The sequence below is a fragment of the Zingiber officinale genome, chromosome 10B, assembly GCF_018446385.1.
Source record: "Zingiber officinale cultivar Zhangliang chromosome 10B, Zo_v1.1, whole genome shotgun sequence".
NCBI classification, from domain to species: Eukaryota; Viridiplantae; Streptophyta; class Magnoliopsida; order Zingiberales; family Zingiberaceae; genus Zingiber; species Zingiber officinale.
This window is the reverse complement of record NC_056005.1, coordinates 44,306,631-44,327,167: the sequence shown is the minus strand read 5'-3', so window position 1 is coordinate 44,327,167 and position 20,537 is coordinate 44,306,631. Positions and strand designations below refer to the sequence as shown.

The 20,537-nt window shown below is 37.2% G+C and overlaps 1 protein-coding gene across 2 annotated transcripts; it reads right to left on the bottom strand.

Moving 5' to 3' along the window:
- Positions 1 to 211: 211 nt before the first annotated feature.
- On the bottom strand, positions 212 to 19,853 carry LOC122028516 (protein O-glucosyltransferase 1-like). 2 transcript variants are annotated; one of them, XM_042587356.1, is made up of 6 exons: positions 19,712 to 19,820; positions 19,408 to 19,621; positions 1,656 to 2,212; positions 1,322 to 1,514; positions 928 to 1,203; positions 212 to 819 (listed from the first exon to the last, which is right to left on the bottom strand). In XM_042587356.1, exons 2-6 carry the CDS (start codon positions 19,615 to 19,617, stop codon positions 466 to 468), a joined length of 1,590 nt encoding a protein of 529 aa, XP_042443290.1. In that variant the 5' UTR covers positions 19,618 to 19,621; positions 19,712 to 19,820; the 3' UTR covers positions 212 to 465. The 2 variants fall into 2 exon arrangements, with proteins under 2 accessions (XP_042443290.1, XP_042443289.1); XM_042587355.1 differs by having other exon boundaries at positions 272 to 819; positions 19,408 to 19,629; positions 19,712 to 19,853.
- Between the last annotated feature and the right edge of the window lie 684 nt (positions 19,854 to 20,537).

Genomic DNA, 20,537 nt, shown 5'->3' with positions numbered 1-20,537 from the left:
TAATAAAGTATAGAATAATCATATATATATATATATATATATATATATATATATATATATATATATATATATATATATATATATAACATTGCGCACACATGAGAGCTTAGCGATCCAAGCAGGCACTTGGATTCCAATTTTTTTTTCAAATCAACATATCTTTTTAAAAAATAATATTATACCCCATGAGATCTAATTTTTTTTTTTATCTTGAATATTATAACCCAAGAGGGAAACTTGAACTATAGAGGAAAAATCTTATTAGCTTAAATTCACTATAACTCAACCCCTAAATCCTAAAATCTTAAATGCTAAATACATATAATATATCCCGTGAACATCTAAAATTTTTTATCTTGAGTTAGCACTATAACCCAAGAGGAAAATTTGAATCCTAGAGGAAAATCTTCCATTTTCTTTACATAATGCAAGTGATCAAATTAAGTAGGAGGATCAATTGGATAATTAATGTCCTTTGTCCCAGGCTTCTTTCTCCCATTTCTCCACTTCCTTTATAGCGGCATTCTTCTTCGACCTCAACTCTTCCAACTCTTCTGCGCCGTAGGGCGGAGGCAACGTGCACGGCTCTGTATTGCTAGCCCAGCTCACCATCGACTCCATCAGGAACTCCCTCACCTTCCCTCCCTGGTCACAGGCCATCGATTCCATACACAATTCAGTGGCCTTCTCCGGCAAACTCGGCTTGTAACGCAACAACTTGGCGTATTCAGTGAGTAGATGTAACATGTATTGGTATACATAATCCATGCTCACTTCCTCCAAAATGAAGCCACTTCCTTTCTTTCCTATCTTTTGTGCCTGCGATAAATATATATCGATCCAACACAAGAATTAGAGGCTACTAGTTAGTATTTATTAATCACCAGTTAACAAGTACTATATATATATGAGTAGCTAGCTAATTACCTTGTCCTGGTTTTTGTTGCCCCAATCGACTGCAAATTTAATGGACCTGCATATGGTATTTTCATTGATAGGCCAAAAGTGTTGTCCGGGCATCAAGCTCCTCGTCATGAAGTCATAGAAGTGGGTCGTCACGAATAAGTTGGGCGAGTCGCAGGCCAAAGTGTATTTCTCACTCACTGACCATGATCTCCCCTCCACAAAAATCTTGTACCTATAGGTGCATTGTTCAGCGAGGTTTGACTCCTTAAACCCGTTCTTGATCTCTGACTCCCAATCCTATATATGATATATTGGTTGGTTATATATCCGATCCACAAAGAATATTGTATAGATTAACGTAATTAATAAATTATTTTCTCGTAAAAAATAAGTTGCAATATGAAAAATTAATTACCTGATTATGAACTCGCGCATTCCAGTCATGACCATGGCTAGGGTTACACCTCATGAGGTCTTGTCGATGGCGAGACACCCCTTCATTGCCCTTCCAATATGCATATGGACGTCTCTTTTTCCACTTCACTCTCTTGTTCGCGTCCTTCATTTCCTCACTCAATTCCTTCCACGGCTTTATATTGATCTCAGCCCTAAAATGATTTTTTTTTAAAAAATATATATTATTTAACAGCTATATATATTATATATAATATATAATTAAGGAAGGAATTGTGAAGTTTAATATATATATATATATATATAGGATGCAATTAATTAATTAATTATATTACCAGCCCCAGAAGGACCAGTCGGGGAAGAGGATGTCGACGGTGGTGTCATCCTTGCAATAGCGGAAGAGAGGCGGGGGTGAGGGGGAGTTCTTGACGGTGGGCGGGTCCTCACAATTGAACATGAGGTCGAGGTCCGGGAGACGACCGGGGAAGCGGTTGGCGAGCTGGACGAAGCCCCATAAGGTGAAGAGGTCGCGTGTCTGGAAAACGCGATGGTACTGCTCCACGTACAGCCGGCCGCCGATGACTAGCAGTCGAAATGCGGCCATCGGTTGGGCACGTTCCACCATGTCACGCGTGATCCCAGTCGATGCCCAGGGCTTTAGGTCTTCATGAATCCATCGAAAGTAAGATGGGCAAGAAGGAGAGGAGGACGTGATCAAGGGATCATTATAAGGAGAGGGAGCTGGAGATGGCGGTGATGCTATCGTCGTCGTCCGGCAAAGGTTGGATGATAGTGATGGGCTGGTTTGATTAGGGCAGGCTAATTTGAAGGGTTTGGATTGGTAGGGCGGATGATGGGGGTGTGGGATTGAGTTCACCATGGAGGAGGGCATCTGCGTGCATGAAGAATTTGACAACCACATATATATCGATTAGTATACCACAAGGAATTAAGTTACTCTAACAACAGATGCTTACCTTTAAGAAACTTTTATTCAGACAGAAATGTCTTTTTCTTAGAACTCGAATTGGGGCTGGTTTAAAATGTTAACGAAAATTTATCGATGAGATTGATCTTCGAAGGATGCAATAAAAAAAAAACCTTTTATTTATATAAAAAAATAATAAAATCAATGCTATAAAAATAAATTTATTAACAAAACACATAAACTAAATTTATGTTTAAGGATTTTATGGTTTAGAGAGTTAGAAATAGGAAAAGATCCATGAAGGAGTAAGAAAAATTAAAGGTTTGCTTGTATTTTTTTTTTTTTTTTTTTTTTTTTTGACACTTTACAAAAAAGAAATTCATAATATTTTAAATTTATAATTAGATATTTTTTTTACATGAACATTATTTTGTTAGTATTTACTTTAAAAAATATATAATTTTTTTTTTAAAAAAAAAAGTGGATCCCACCCTTTTAACTTATTTTTGTTCAATGAACATATTTGGTTAGCATTTACTTTAAAAAATATATATTTTTTAAAAAAAAGTGGGCCCGCCAGAGGTGGGGCCTTATGTGTCGGCCCCACCTTGACGACCTAGGGTCGGCTCTACTCCAAAAATACAATGACCTTTAATTAAAATTAACGACACTTCAAATTTTGAATTCTACGTGCTCTCTTATGTTGTAGGTTGTGATTATAAAGAACAAAGACAATAGTGGTGACAATGATCGGGTGATGATGATGCATTATGATTATGTAGTCAATGATGTGAGAGAATGATAAGAGAGTATGAGAATTCTATTTAAACCCAAGAATAGATCAAACGGGAATTAATGATGGTGGTGGAATAAAACTGTGAAAGGTAGAGATGGCAATAGCTATGGGCGAAGAATGCAATGGAGGAAATGAACCAACATTGCTTGATGATAAAATTGTGTTGGGTAGACTAGTAGTGAAAAAAAAAGAATAAAGAATTGTGCGAAGAGGAAATCGGGCATGATGAATAATAAGAGTAAATGAAAGTATGATAATGATGGAGATGATGGTGAGGGAACAGAGCAATGAATGATGTGTGGATGATGCAATGAAAAAAAAATTGTGTGATAACACTGAGAGAAGAAAATTTTAATAAAAATGGCGATAATGAAGTTGTGGCAGACAAATTAGTAGCGAAGAAACAAGAGAATAACGATTGTGCGGAGAGGAGATAGGGAATGAATGAAAATATGACAAATATGATGACGGCGGTGGAAGAAAGAAAAAATGATTGTTGGAAAATATGACAAATAGAGAATTAATGATGGTGGTAGAATAAAATAGTGAAAGATGGAGATGCTAGTAGACTAATAGTGTTGAATATTTTAAATAAATAAAAAGACTTGAAGGGAAAGTCATAACTTTGAAAAAGTTCCAACTTTTAGGAAAAGGCGTAACTTTAGAAAAGTCTGAACTTTTGAGAAACATCATACCTTTTGAAAAAAGTCATAATTTTCAGCCATTTCAAGATTATAATATGCTGGATTATTTATAAAAGGACTAATATGGATGGAAAAGAAAGTATATTCTTGCTCTCCTTTTTTTAATTTTATGAATTGTCTTACTCAATGCAAAATATCGATAATTAGTTTTATCTAATTCTATAGGATATTTGATCTTTGTGGTACATAATTTATAGACCAAATAAAACCATAAGAATAATATTTGAAACACGATTTGGAGTTCAAGATTGGTCTTGTTTTTTAGCACTAGCCTTGTAATACGTCAACAATCTTAAGGCTTTATTATACCACCCAAAATGGCTTGTGTTGTGAAAGATCTAACATCTAGTATAGTTAAGCTTGGTAGGTTTGATGGCGGTAACTTCATCCATTGGAAGAAGAGGGTTCATTTCCTCTTGGTGGCCCTAAAGGTGGTTTATGTGCTCAAGGCTCCAAAGTCAACGCATGAAAGAGAGAGGGAGGAGACATTGGACGAGCACAGTGCAAAATAGAAGTGGGAGACAGACGATGAAATATGTAGAGGTCACATCCTCAACGCCATGAGGACAACCTGTTTGACATCTACCATATGGTAGGAACCACCAAAGAGCTATGGGAAAAACTTGAGGCAAGGTATATGAGAGAAGACTCTACAAGTAAGAAATTTCTTGTCTCAATACTTCAATTATAAAATGATGGACAATATAGACTCATTATGCAACAATTCACTGAATTGGAAAGAATGTTAAGTCATTTTTTTCAACACAATTTAGTTATGGATGAGACAATAATTGTTAGTGCTTTGATTGGTAAACCCCCCCCCCCCCTCTCTCTCTCTTAGAAAGACTTCAAGAGAGATCTCAAGCATAAAAAAGAAGAGTGCTCACTAGAAAGTCTAGATAACTCTCTTCGTGTTGAAGAAGAATTGAGAAAGTAGGAAACCCCTCAATCAAAGGAGGATGACAAAGACAATGAGCATGTTGATGCAATTCTCCTCTGGTCAAATTTTGATCAGCTTGATGTGAAGAAAAGTCAAGTAGGTCAAAGTTGACCGGATACTTGACTGGGAAAGTCCTAACTGGAGGTTGGCAAGTAGAAATCCTGGTGAGTGAAGTCAAACAGTTGGAAATCCTGGTGAACGAAGCCAGGTGAAAGATATAACGAGTGGAGCTAGGCAGTTAGGAAATCCTGATGAGTGAAGACAGATGAAAGATCTAGTGAGTGAAGATAGGCAGATGGAAAGACCTAGTGAGTGAAACTAGGCAGATGGAAAGTCCTAGTGAGTGAAGCCAAGCAAATGGAAAATCCTATTGAGTGTAGCTAGGTGAAAGTCTTGGTGAGTAAAGTCAGGTAGATGGAAAGTCCTAATGAGTAAAGCTAGACAGATGGAAAGTCCTGATGAGTGAAACTAGGCACGTGGAAATCCGGGTGGGTTAAGGTTGACCGGACACCTGATGTTAGGAAGTCCAAGTAGGTCAAAGGAGTGACCGGATATTTAACACAAGAAAATCTAGATGGGTCAAGAGTGACCGGACATCTGGTGGAAGGAAGTCCAAGTGGGTCATGGAGAATCAGACACTTGGCACGAGACGGTAAGTTCAAGTGGATCAAGGTTGACAGGACACTTGGCATGAGAAGAAAAGTCCAAGTAAGTCAAAAGATTGACTGGACACTTGGTGAAGAAGTCCCAGCAGGTCAAGATTGACCAGATGCTAGGCATGAGGAGTCCCAACAGGTCTTGGTTGACCAGATGTTGGGTTTGGGAGCCCTAGACTTGACTCGGGCAAGCTAGGGTTGGTCAATTTGATCAAGTGATCAAATTGGACCAAGCCCCATCGATCAGTTGATTGATTGGGCATAGTGTTGCGACAAACAACAGCCCAATCGATCAGCCGATCGATTGGGAAGCGATGTCATTAGCACAGAAGGGTCTCCAATCGATCAGCCAATCAATTGGGCACCGTCAATCGATCAGGCGATCGATTGGGAGCTGAATTTCTTGCGAGAATACGAGAAAGCTTAATCGATCAGTCGATTGATTTAGGCTTTTCCAGCGAGAGCATAGAGGCACTCTGAATCGATCATCCGATCGATTCAAGCCTTCCCAATCGATTGGTGAATCGATTGGGATATGACCGTTGTGTAAGAAGTGAGCGATGGACGGCTGCGAATTCATGGATGTGACGTGGCAATCGATTGGGAGTAAGCCCAATCGATTAGGAGCCCTAAAAGCTTAGAGTATAAAGCCGTGGTATGCTTCTTCTTCGATAACTCTCGATACAGCTTCTCCCGATTCTTCTCCACCAAGCTCACGACTTTTCTGCCAATTCTTGAAAGCTCTTGGGGGCAAGTGATGCTGCACTTCCAAGGTTCAAGAGGGATTCTTCAACAATAAGGTCAAGCAAAAAGAGGGTTTTCATTTGTATTCTTGTATTTTCTTCTTGCATGTGTTGTATCTCATTGTGTGAGTTTGTACAAGGCTTCTCTGCCTTCGGTAGTTACCTAGAAGGAGTATTTTGCATAGTAGAGAGTGTGTTGCGTGTGAATCCTTGGATTAGTCATTTCTTCTTGAGGTGGATACCAAGTAAATCCTTTGTGTTAGCGTTGTAAGTATGTTTTGTGTTTCATTCCGCTGCATATCATCATCACGAAGTAAGACAACGAGCGCAATGAGCTATTCACTCCCCCTCCCCCCTCATCTAATTACAAATCGACCCTAACAAGTGGTATTAGAGTGAGGTCACTTTTCATCGGAATCATCGCCGGAAAGGGAAATAAGCTAGAGGGAGAAGAAGTTGAAGCAAATTTCAACAAGTCAAAGGCTTCATCAAAGGCTCAACTTCAAGATGAAATTCTGAGATGGACTTGTATTTGACACAAGGGTACCTCCACCATTCACATCAATGAGTTTCGATTTATGGAAATCAAGGATCGAAAATTTTCTTATGATGGACATAGAGCAATAGTTTGCTCTAATGGAAGGTTTCCAAGCTCCAACAAATAGCAAAGGCAAAATTCTAAAGAAAAATAAGTGGAGCCAAGAGCAAATCCAAAGATGTGAGGCCAATGATAAAGTGACCAAGCTATTAGTCAATCTATTACCTAGCAACATCTTGAAGCAAGTGGAAGAATTTGAAGATGTCAAGGAGCTATGGAGTAAATTGGCTAAAATCCATGAGGTTCTCTTCACTGCACTAAACCAAGAGAAATCCAAAGAAGGTGACTCATTGGAGCAAGACCAAGAGGAAAAGAACTCTGAAGTTGAGAGATGCTCAACTCAAGAAGAGGAAGTCCAAAAAGCTTCATCCTTAACGAAGTACAACGAAAAGGACAAAAAGGGAGCATACTCTTTGTTCAATGAGCAAGAGGATGAAGATGAAGAGGTCTCCACCTCTAGGATTGAGGGGGAGCATCATTCACTAACACCATAGCAAGAAGAGGCTTCCACCTCCGAGTCAAATGAAGAAGAAGAAGATGGTGCTAGCTTTACAAATCAAGAAAAGTCAAATAGAGGATCATGTGTCACCCCTACAAACAAAGGTATAACTATTTCAATTTTAAATCATAAAAATCACATTATATGCTTTGAGTGTAGGGAAAAAGGGCACTACAAGAGTAAGTGTCCTAAATTGGCCAAGAAGAAGAGCCAAGTGGCACCTAAGGGCAAGAGAAGCTCAAGGAGGCCGCCCCTGTGACAAAGAAGAGCAAGAAACACATAGTGTGCTTATCTTGCAATCAAAAACGACATTACTGGAGTTAATGTCCTAAGGGGAAGAAATTGACTAAGCTCAAAGGAGGAAGCTCAAGTTAAGGGGGAGGTCTCAAGAGCAAATCCAAGGTATCATTTATTGAGTTTATTCCTTTAAGTAATGATAAAAAATATGCTAGGAATAGTTTATATTATTTTAATGCTATTTATCATGAAAATAGGAAGCATGATGAAATTAAGGAAAGTTATGTAGCTTATTATGCTAAAATCACTCAATCTAAGGCTAGAAAAATAGATAACAAATTAGGCAATAACTCTAAAGATTTTAGATATAGGTCTAAAAATAGAAATGCTCATAGGAATCAAGAAAAATTAAAATCTAAGGATTTAAGGTTGGAAAACCAAGCCTTGAAGTAAAGGCTTGATAAATTAGAAAAGACCCTAAAGAACATGGAAAATATTCTTAAAGGTCAAAATGAGCAAAACCTAGGTTTAGATGAATAAGAGTCATCCTATGGCCATAGAGATTTGGGATACAAATCCAAAGCCAAAAAGGATATCCCGTCTTATCATAGGGTTCATATAATTATGGAACTAACCCTAGGTCTAGTGGTCAAGTCAAAAATACAAGGAAAGTTATCCCTAGGAGTATTTTTGGAAAGACTAATGTGACTAAGACTTTTAAAAAGTCAAAGAAAGTCACCAAGAAGGTCACAAGGGAAGCTATCTCTAGAGTTTACCTAGAGAAAATGACCAAGACTTCTAAGAAGTCTAGAAAGGTCATTAGGAAGGTATCTAGGGAAGTTATCCCTAGTGAGTACATAGAGCATCCAAGGAGTACCAATAAGTTTTGAGTTTTATTCTCTACACCCTAGATGGGTTTAGAGAGTGTTAACTCTAAATAGGTAGGACGGTTAACTCAATCTTGATAAAGTTGACACTTGGAGGCATTTTCAAGGTTTTTGTTAACCTTTGAAAATGAAAAGGATTAATTGATTACTCTTTGGAAGAGTAAAATGTGCCAAACTTTTAGGAAGTGGATTTAATTTTAATTGGTACAAGTATGACAGAGCAAAAGAAATGTCAAGTTAGGTTTCGACATTTTCTTGAGAAAATGAGGGCAATCTAGGATCAATTTTAGTTTAGCTAAGGATTTAAGATACTTAGATAGATTATCTAGGTATATCTTACTTATGCTAATTGCCATGATTGTTTGCCCATCATATGACATGACATCATATTTTGCATTCATGCTTATTTTGAAAAACAAATAAAAATATTATGTCATGTCATACATACATCATGTAGCAATAGTATATTATTTTGAAAATTATTCCTTTTTGATGTATGACATAACTCATCATGCATTATTTTAATTTCCTTGTAATTAAGGACAATAACATTTGCTAACAAGTGACATCCTAGGTGGATGTTCATAATTCCTAAAATACCTAGATAGATATGCATGATCCCTAGTTTAGGGCAAAACCAAAATCTACATCTCACAAAGACTATAAGATGACTTGTTTGTGTTTTAGTGCACATCAGATACAAGTGAGATATTAGGATGATGAATAAAACTCAAGGTGTTGATTTAGTGCATCTATTTGAGTTTTAATTTCATCAAAACATAAATTTATATATACTCCAACCATTGGAAAAGCTAATGTACAAGTCATGTGCATTGAGCCCAAAGAATATGGTTGGAAATTGGTTTTGAAAATCATTTTAAATATACTTTGGAAAACCTTGGTGAAAACTATCTTTTGATAGTAATCATCATTGAAAAGTTAGATACAAAGTAGAAGAAAATATTGAAGTTTTCAAGAGTTTTTAAATTTGTGCCAATTTTTGTAAATAGAAAGTATTTTCTTAGAAAACTATTTTTTTCATGATAGTATATACCCTAAATAATGTCTACAAGAATTTTCATGTTTTTTAGAATTTTATAAAATTTTTAGGACATTTCTAAATTTTAGCTGAAATTCATTTTCAGGAAACCAGAAATCCAATCGATCAGCCAATCGATTGGGCAGTTTCAATCGATCAGCCGATCGATTGAAATTGAGTTTCTCGTGAGTAGAGGCTCACGAAATTGATCAGCCGATCGATTCAACTTTACTGAATTGATTAGATTCAACTTTGTTGAATCGATCAGTCGATCGATTCAAACTATTCAAGCGATTTCTTCGCGAATAGAAGCTCACGGAATCGATCGCTGGATCGATTGAAATGGTGCCTGTTAATTGAGTCCCAACCCCAATCGATTGAGAAGACTGATTTTGGTTGGGAAAAGTCTGATTTCAACACTTTAAGTCATTTTTAGTCTCTTTAACCACTCTTAACCCCTTGGAATATATTTATATACATTTAAGGGTAGTTTTAATGATGAAAACAAGGAGAAATGGTTAAGAAACACTAGGTTGAAGTTTAGGATGAGGTTGATTTCAATATTGAATCTTTTAAATCTCAAAACTTCAAATTTTGGGTTTCTTAAAGATTTAGGAATTTCAAGTCATTGTTGATGCAATGATAGAAGTTTCAAGCATGTCTTTTAGGGGAGTTACTCTTTAAGAACGTGAAAATTAATTTTTTAAACACTATGGAAGGTGGTTAACCTTCGTTAGAGTTAATGCTCAAGGGTGAGCATTAGATACAATGAAGGGTATGAGACCTTCATTGTTGGAATGATGAATACTCTAGGATGAGCATTGTGAAGTGGTTAATGTTCAAGGTTGAGCATTCGACACAATGAAGGGTATGAGACCTTCATTGTGGTGTTGTGAACAACGAGTGAAGTTGTGAATAATGTATGAGTAACTCTTCAGGAAGAGAGTTTTTAATGTGTGCCAAAGGGGGAGAATGTAGGATTTAAGTTAGACCTTTATTACCTAAAGAAGAGGTTTACCCTCTAGGAAAGGGGGAGAATGAAGGAAACCCTCATTCATGCTTTGACATGAAGAGAAGTTGAGGCTATGAGATTAGCCTAACTTAAAGGTATTGCCAAATATCAAAAAAGGGAAGATTGTTGGTATAATATCTCCCGGGTCAGGTTGACCACATTGACTAAGCTTGAGTTGGCTCAAGCTTGAGTCTTGATGTTTGAGTTTCGATATTTGACAATATGTGGAGATTGCAGGTGCAATCGTCTGATTGGAGAGATTGTTGATGCAATTCACCTCTGGTCAAGGTTTGATCAATTTGATGTGAAGAAGAGTTAAGTAGGTCAAAGTTAACTAGATACTTGACTGGGAAAGTCCTAACTAGAGGTTAACAAGTGGAAGTCCTGGTGAGTGAAGCTAGCCAGTTGGAAATCCTGATGAGTAAAGTCAGGTGAAAGACCTAGTGAGTGAAGCTAGGAAGTTGGAAAATTCTGGTGAGTGAAGCCATATGAAAAACCTAGTGAGTGAAGCTAGGCAGATGGAAAGACCTAGTGAGTGAAGCTAGACAAATAGAAAGTCCTGATGAGTGAAGCCAGGCAGATGGAAAATCCTAGTGAGTGAAGCTAGGTGAAAGTCTTGGTGAGTGAAGATAGGCAGTTGAAAAGTCCTAGTGAGTGAAGCTAGGTAGGTGGAAAGTCCTAGTGAGTGAAGTCAGGCACGTGGAAATCCAAATAGGTCAAGGTTGATCGGACACCTGGTGTTGGGAAGTCCAAGTAGGTTAAAGGAGTGATGGGATACTTGACACAAGAAAATCCAGATGGATCAAGAGTGACCGGACATCTGGTGGAAAGAAGTCCAAGTGGATAATGGAGGATCGGACACTTGGCACGAGATGTTAAGTCCAAGTGGGTAAAGGTTGACCAGACACTTAGCACAAGGAGAAAAGTCTAAGTAGGTCAAAGGATTAACCGAACACTTGGTGAAGAAGTCCCAGCAAGTCAAGGTTGATCGGATGCTAGGCAGGAGGAGTCCCAACAGGTCTTGGTTGACCGGATGTTGGGTTTGGGAGCCCTAGACTTGACTTGTGTAACGACCCGGCCCCTAGGCCCCTTGGGCGACCCATTTGGCGACCCCTTGGCGGTCCCTTGGCGGTCCCTTGGCCGGCCCAACTGACAGCCCATTTGGCAACCCCTTATGTCATCGACCGACGACCCTCGGCCGTGCCATTACTCACTATGTCTTCCCACCCCTGGCCAGTGGATTTTTGCAGGATTCATAAACTCTAGTACTTAACCTGGAGGTCTAGAATTCGAATCCTGGGAAGGAAAAAAATCCACTGGCCAGGGGTGGCAAGACCTAGTGAGTAACGGCACGGCCGAGGGTCGTCAGTCGACAACATAAGGGGTCACCAATTGGGCCGCCCAAGGGACCGCCAAGGGGCTGCCAAATAGGCCGCCAGTTGGGCCGCCCAAAGGGCCGAGGGGCCGGGTCGTTACAACTTGAGCAAGCTAGGGTTGGTCAATTTGATTAGGTGATCAAATTGAACCAAACTCAATCGATCAGCTAATCGATTGGGCACAGTACTGTGACAAACAGTGGCCCAATCGATCAGCCAATCGATTGGGAAGTGATGCCGCGAGTACAAAAGGGTCTCCAATAGATTAGCCAATCAATTGGGCACCGCCAATCGATCGGGCAATTGATTGGGGGCTGGATTTCTTGCGCGAACATGAGAAAATTGAATCGATCGGTCGATCGATTCAGACTTTTCCAATGATAGCACAGAGGTACTCTGAATCGATCATCCGATCGATTCAAGTCTCCCCAATCGATTGAAATATGACCATTGCACATGAAGCGAGCGATGGACAACTACGATTGCGTGGATGTGACGTGACAATCGATTGGGAGTAAGCTCAATTGATTGGGAGCCCTAGAAGCGCAGAGTATAAAGCCGTGGCGAGCTTCTTCTTCGGTAACTCTCTAAACAGCTTCTCCCGATTCTTCTCCACCAAGCTCACGACTTTTCCACCAGTTCTTGAAGCTCTTGGGGACAAGTGTTGTTGCACTTCCAAGTTTCAAGAGGCGTTCTTCAACGACAAGGTCAAGCAAAAAGAGATTTTTCATTTGTATTCTTATATATTTTTCTTATTACGTGTGTTGTATCTTATTGTGTGAGTTTGTACAAGGTTTCTCCGCCTTCAGTAGTTACCGAGAAGGAGTATTTTGCATAGTGGAGAGTATGTCGTGTGTGGATCTTTGGATTAGTCACCTCTTCTTGAGGTTGATGTCAAGTAAATCCTTCGTGTTAGCATTGTAATTGTGTTTCGTGTTTCATTCCGCTGCATATCATCATCATGAAGCATGACAACGGGTGTGATGAGCTATTCATCCCCCTCTCTAGCTACAAATTGACCCTAACAGAGTCAACCACCAAGGTGAATGTCATAGAAGAAAGCCAAAATAACAAATTTAAGAAGAAGACTTTCTATGGTAAAGACAATGGCAAAATCAAGAAAAAGAAAGACCAGTGCTATCATTGCAAGAAGGAGAGACACTACAAGTATGAGTGTCATCTTCTCAAGAAGAATGGAAATGCTCCAAACTTCCACAACAAAGGCAATGATAAGAAGGCACTTGTAGCCATGATCACTGAAATCAACATAGTTGATGAAGAATTCACTTAGTGGGTTGACTCTAGGAGCCACCCAACACATATGCAAGAATAAGGGTTTCTTCAAGTCCTTGAAGGAAATTGAAGACCTAAACTCCATTCTCTACATGGGGAACTCCTCAACAATACCCATCAAGGGCATAGGGGAGATGAATCTAAAATTTACTTTGGGAAAAGTTGTAACTTTAACCAATATGTTATTTGTTCCTAAAGTTAAGAAGCATCTTATATCGGGTAGTCTTTTGAATAAGTTTGGGTTTAAAACAGTTTTGAGGCTGATAAAGTTTATTCTTTCCAAGGGTAAGATGTTTGTTGAGAAGGGTTATCTTTATAATAACATGTTTAAGCTACATGTTATACCTATCAATAAGAATGCATCTTTTGTTTACTTGGCTGAGTCTTCAACTGTTTTATGGAATTCTAGATTATGTCATGTTCATTACAAAATAATCTATGATATGATTAAATTAGATCTTTTGACTAAATGTGCACAAAATGATAATGAAAAACGTAACACTTGTATGCTTAATAAAATAACAAGTTGGAATTAGTGCATAGTGATTTATGTGATTGGTATGCAACTCCAACTTTAGGAGGAAACAAATATTTTGTAACATTTATACATGATTCCACAAGATTATATTATATTTATTTGTTACACTTTAAAGATCAAGCCTTGCAAATGTTCAAGTCTTATAAGCAAGAAATTGAACTTACAAGCAACATCTCTATAAAAAGTCTAAGGAGGTGGGGAATATTATGATAAAGATTTTTTTTGAGTCAACTGGTATTAAACATGAGTTGACTGCACCTTATACACCACAAATAAATGGTGTAGCTGAAAGAAAAAATAGGGTGTTAGGATCGATGCATGCTAGGGGGTGAATAACACTCGTGACTTTTTCACTTTTTAAAAAACAATAGGAGATAAACGCAGCGGAAATAAGTAAACACATAAAGCAAGCGCTAACACTTTTAGTTACTTGGTTCAGAGCCTGTGACGACTCCTACTCCAAAGCCTGCGATCATTGATCGCTTTTGTTGGGCAATTACTATAGATTCAGAAAGTTACAACTTGAAGTACAATTGCTATATGAAATTAAGTTACCAACAATAAATGATTAAGAAACTGTTCATCGATTGTCAGAGTAACGGTTCGACATTGTTGAGTCATTTTGGAGTAGCGCGCACATTAGAAGATCGTTCTGTTTCAGTTATCTGAATAATTAACGAAGCACCTATTCGAGTCCTCCTTTTATAGCCAAGTTAGACCTGATCTAAATCCACTGATCTTGGGATCAGTCTTTGACTCGACGCTGATCGGTCGACCGAACTTTCTGAACCTGCCCAGCTTCCCGTCCAGATTCTGCCGCTTCCAAGAGAGCCTTCGTTCGATCGACCGATCCCGCTTTCCTGGTTGGCTTATCAGGTCAGGTCCGATCAACCCTGCCTAAACACGTCAACGCCTATCCACTGTTCAGTCAACCAATCTCTTGGTTGAACCTAATTTGTTTGCTAGAAATTTGATCTATTTGCTTGGAGGTTTGGTCGACCGATCCGGACATTCGATCTACCGAACCAGGCAAAATTTGACCCTGTAAAAATGTTAGTTGTCCTACAAAATAAAGTTAGAATAATAGCAGATAATATGCTATTTAACTTTTGGCAATCTCCGGACTATCCAGTTCCAACGTTCGGATTTCCCAAAAATCTCAGGTCAAACCGACGTCTATTGTTCCTTATTCGGGGAACGTGTCCTCACCTAATACTCTAAGGAGAAATTACCTTTTGCCAAACTGGTCCTCCGACCGTCTGTACTTTTGCTCAGCATCTAAGACTTCAGGACTTCATACTGAACGTCCACTCCACGACCCGTCCAGACTTCTATCTGGTCCGCGACCACCAGGATTTTCACCTAGAGTCCCCGACTCTAGGATTTCACCCAAAGTGCTCGACTCACCAAGACTTCACTCGGTCCCCCAAACCAGAATTTCATTGCCTAACCACAGTTAGGACTTTCCATAACGTAGGGTTACCACCCCCTAAGACATAGGGTTACCTCTTTCTAGGGTTTTCCACCTGCTTAGAATCTACTAGGACTTTTGTCTAAGAACATTTATAACTTTTCTGCAATCTCATTCACACTTGTTAGAAAATAAGTAACCTTAACTTTGAACTCTTTGTCATTATCAAAACACAGGTTCGATCATCTAGTGCTCCCCTGCACCAATATATAGGTTCATGGTAATTGAACACAATGATTCTATAGGAATCAACACAATCATAGAATCAATAGATGCAATCTTTGATGAATAAAGATTCAATTCCATTTCCAAGAACATAAACAATGACTTGAGAAATGATGATGTTGCTAACTAAAATGACCAAAATGAGATCATTGAGCTAAGAAGAAGCAAAAGGGCAAAGAAGGCCAAATCATTTGGTTCAAATTTTATTACTTATCTTGTTGAAGTTATAAGAAATGAACTAAGTAACAAAATAACTTTCTGTTTTAATACCGAAGATGATCCTAAAACATATGATGAAGCTGTGAAATCACAAGATGCATCATTTTGGAAAGAGACAATCAATGATGAAATAAACTCAATATTGTTAAACAATACTTGGGTTCTAGTGAATTTGCCTCCCGGTTTCAATCCAGTGGCTTGTAAATGGATTTTCAAAAAGAAATTAAAAGTCGATGGAACAATAGATAAATACAAGGTCAGATTAGTAACCAAAGGCTATACCCAAAAATAGGGCCTTAATCATTTTGATACATACTCACCAGTTGCAAGGATAGCTACCATAAGGGTACTACTTGCAATTGGATCAATCCAAAAATGAATAATCCACCAAATAAATATTAAAACTGTATTTTTGAATTATGAGTTAGATGAAGAGGTGTACATGAAACAACTCAAAGGATTTGTAGTACCTGGACAAGAGCACAAAGTGTGTAAACTTATGAATTCATTGTATGGACTTAAACAAATTCCAAAGCAATGACATCAAAAATTTGATCAAGTAATACTTGCTGATGGATTCAAAATCAATGAATTGGATAAATGTATATACAAGTATTCAAATGAAAAAGGTGTTGTAATAATATGTTTGTATGTGGATGACATATTATTGATCTTTGGTTTAGACTTAGAACAAGTATTAGAAACCAAAAAGTTGCTAACAAACAAGTTTGATATGACAGATATGGGAGAAGCCAATGTCATCCTTGGCATAAAGATCAAAAGAGAACAAGGATCAATCCTACTCTCGTAGTCTCATTATATTAAGAAGGTTCACAAAATGTTCAATTAAGCAGGCTTTAACTCCCTTGGACTCTAAAATTGACCATGTCAAAAATGAGGGTTCGACAGTATCACAGTTGGAATATTCACAAGTGATAGAAAGGTTGATGTATGTCATGACTTGTACACGTTCGGATATTACTTATGCAGTAAGGGTGTTAAATAGGTATACAAATAACCCCAGCAAATAACATTGATTAGGTGTTACCAGAATTCTTAGATATTTCAAGAATAGAATAAATCATAATATAAGCTATAAGAGAGATCCTTCAGTACTTGAAGGGCACTCATATGGTAGTTGGATAACGAATAAAGATGATCACTCTTCAACAAATGATTGGATCTTTACTCTAGGTAGTGGAGTTATTTCCTGGGCATCCAAGAAACAAATATGTATAACCGACTCCGCCATGACAGTTGAGTTTGTAGCTTTAGCTGCAACTAGCAAGGAAGTTGAATAGCTAAGAAATTTGTTGTATGAGATACCAATGTGGTCAAAGTCTATCTCTTCTATAACCATAGTGATAACACAAGTATGATTGCCAAGGCTTATAGTGAGGTCTATAATGACAAGTCAAGACATATTGGAGTGAGACATAGTATGGTTAAAGGTTTGATAAAAAGTGGAGTCATAACCATAGATTACGTTAAATCCAAAGAAAACTTAGTTGATCCTTTAACAAAAGGATTAACTAGAGATATAGTTGAAAGAACTTCCATTGAAATGGGGTAGTCCATGATATAAACCTTCAACAATGGAAACCTCAATCCAATGCTACCACATTGCATAGTTTTGGATTCAATGTAGTGAAAAGTATATTGGACAAAGGTTGAAACACTATATCAAAGATAAGTGTTTAAATTCCCACTATTAAAGTGAGGATGAATTTAGTGATTCTTAACAAGTCTCAAAAAATACCACAAATGGCGGGGCCATTTGAGAACTTGCCTATATATAAATGTAGGATTTAATTATCTATTAAAGTTTTGGACTTAAACTTTGACACATTCATTAAAGGATTGTAGCATTATACAAAATATATGTTGTTTATAACAATTAGAAAGAAATGAATCTGTGTGTGATGATTCATGTGGTTTGTTACATAAACCTTTGGTTCAAAACATCGTTACTAAAATAGTTTACAAACTATAAGAAACCATCATTATGATAGTGGTTCAATCGAAAGAAACCATTATTGATGCACAATTTATCAAGATGTGTTTTGTAATTTATGAATAAAGTATTTTCAATTATTGAAAATGACGGAGGATTATTGGATATTTTAAACAAATGAAAAGGCTGGAAGGAAAAGTTATAACTTTTGGTCATTTCAATTTCATGATGTGCTTGATTATCTATAAAAGGATTAAGTTGGATGAAAAAAAACATAGTCTTGCTCTCCTTTCCTTTATTTTTTGAATTATTTTACTCAGTGCAAAATATAGACAATTAACTTCATCTAATCTTATATGATATTTGGTCTTTATGATGCACAATTTATAAACCAAATAAAACTTTAAGAATAGTATTTAAAACACTATTTAAAGTTTAAAATTGGTCTTAGTTTTAAGCACTAGCCTCGTAATACACCAACAAGTAGATAGATGGGCAACGGATGCAGTGGTGGAAGAAACGTGTGCTGATAATGAAAAGAAAATTTCAATAAAAGTGGTGAGAGAGAAAATGGAACAACATTACTCAATATGACAGAAAAGTGATGGTTAGAAGAAACAATAACAGTTAAAGATGGATTAAAATATATTGAACACCAAATTAGAAATTCAACTTTGATACCATTTGATGCTAGGAGGAATAAAGACAGGATCCTCTCACCTGAAGGAAAGTTTTTGATTCTCACCATAGAAAAAGAAATTGGAAATTGTATTAACTCAAATCTGGCTATACAGGGGATCTTAATTTTTTTTATAATTTTAGAACACCACCTATTCTTTATAAAATATTATACTTTTATAATAAAATCCTAATTTTTCTAATAAAAATCTAACATACTTTTCTAAAAAAAAATAAACAATTTAAAAAAATCAACTAATTATAAAAATTAGTGACTATGACAATTTGTAATAAATTAAACTCCTAATTGCATTATTCGCATTATATATGACATGGAAGCACATTTTTTACTGAATCATATGATTGCAGGTTTAGTCGAATCTAGACAGTTATTGTTTTTTTTAATCATTGCCTTTTTATGCCAGTATGTTCCTTGTTTGTATTAATTAGTCCCTAATCACTTTCTTTTCGACCGGTTTGATCAGCTCGGACGATTTGCCTAGATTGACCAGGTCGACCAATCTAATAGGCTGATCATATAGTCATTAAGCATGTTACAGGAAGTATGAAATCCTAGGAAATTGATAGATAAGAAAGAGTTATTTATTAATAAATTTGAAACAGAGACTCATCGATTAAATTCTTCGTGACAACAGTTTTCAATGTGACGTCGGATGAAAGTCAACTTTGCCATGTGTCAACACTTTGAAGTGGACGGATGGATTAAAGATGACCGTCAACTGATATGAACAAAAGAAAAACAAAAACAAAAAAACAAAAAAAAAAAATAGTCTAACGCTTGATGTTGAAACATAACCAGACTTAATGGCACACAAACGTTTCAACGGGGCACTTGGAATTGAGTTGCCTGTGCATCGTCATGCATCACGCAAATGTGGTCATTGCATTTTCCTCAAGGCCAGTAGAAGAAAGGTCGAAAACCACTAAAGATGCCAAATTCAATTAACTTTTTTAGCTCGACTTTACCCAGCCCAGCTTGATTAATCATTATTCTTTCTCTTTTGGACAATAGCCATAAAAATAAATAATAGCCATAAAAATTCGTGATCAGATAAGATCACGTAGAAAAGAAAACTATGACGATATTATTTTTTTCTAAGATTTGTTTGGCTAATTTGTGTTCTTCTCCGTTTTACCAGTGGGTGTTATGATCTCAATTCTAACCAAAATTAAACTGAACTCTAACAAAAAGGGATGATATGTATATATTTCTTAAAAGACCAAGTGCACAAGTAATTAAGCGCATAAGAATTAAGAGATCAAGAAGGCATACTGTTCCATCGATCCACCGAGTCGAGATGAAACCGACGAGGCAAACTAGCACGACAAACCCAGCGATGACTCCTCGCACGCCTACGATGCTCCTCTTATTCGTTCTCCCCTCCAAATCCGACACCGCCTCATAAGATGCTTCATTTTTTATCAACCATGGCAATCTTTTCACCCACCAGAAGCTGCTGATGCCACTGCTGCTGCTGCTCATGTTGCTGCGGTCCTTGAAATATCAGAAACATATAACTAACAAATTAATAAGTTACTTGGTGGGGGAGAAGGGGGGAGCTATAGCCTTGGCTTACTGTCGTCGATTGAACTTTCTGCACCGAGGAGTTGAAGCTGAAGTTGGACCGTCGTATTATCTCACAGCCATAGATTAAGTTGCATTAGCTCTTCGGCATCGAGACTTAATTTATATATATTGGTGTTTTTTTTTTACAATTGTTCTATTTGTGGCATCTGAAAGTCAGCAGATGCGACCCTCCAAGGGGAAGGTTAGTTGGATTAATTAATGTATTTTCTCTTTATTTCGTAGAAGCCGCGTCATCTATGGACGTGACGTGAATTTGTTTATTTTTTTATTTTTTATCGACTCCTTAGATAATCCGACGAACAGCCCAGCATCGTAAATAGTTCAAAACCTTATACGATGTATGTATAAGAGTCGGTCTCACATTTTACCATCGCACGAGGCCCAGTTGATCAGCTATTCTGACTAGTTGTTAGCAAGTACTTGTATTCATTCATCATTTGTTTTTATTGTTATTTTTCTAACTGGATGAAGTACAAACCCATCTAACAGGTTGGTTGGTCGAATTCCTGAAATTGTATTCATATATGATAATGAATTAGAGCTAAATATAATTAGACTTGGAAAAGTAAAAACTTTTTTTTGCTTAATTAGACGGATCAAGTGGCCAAGAGGAGAGTCAAAACTTCTGTGAGTTGTTGTGGACACATAATAGAAAAAGAAGACCCACAAAAATAATAACCCATTATGAAGAACTATAGGAAAAAAAAAACCCACAGAAATAATAACATATTTTGAAAAAAAAAAACTCTATCCTACTAAATATTAAGGAATACGATGATCCTCAAATATATGATACCTACTTAGAATAATGGATA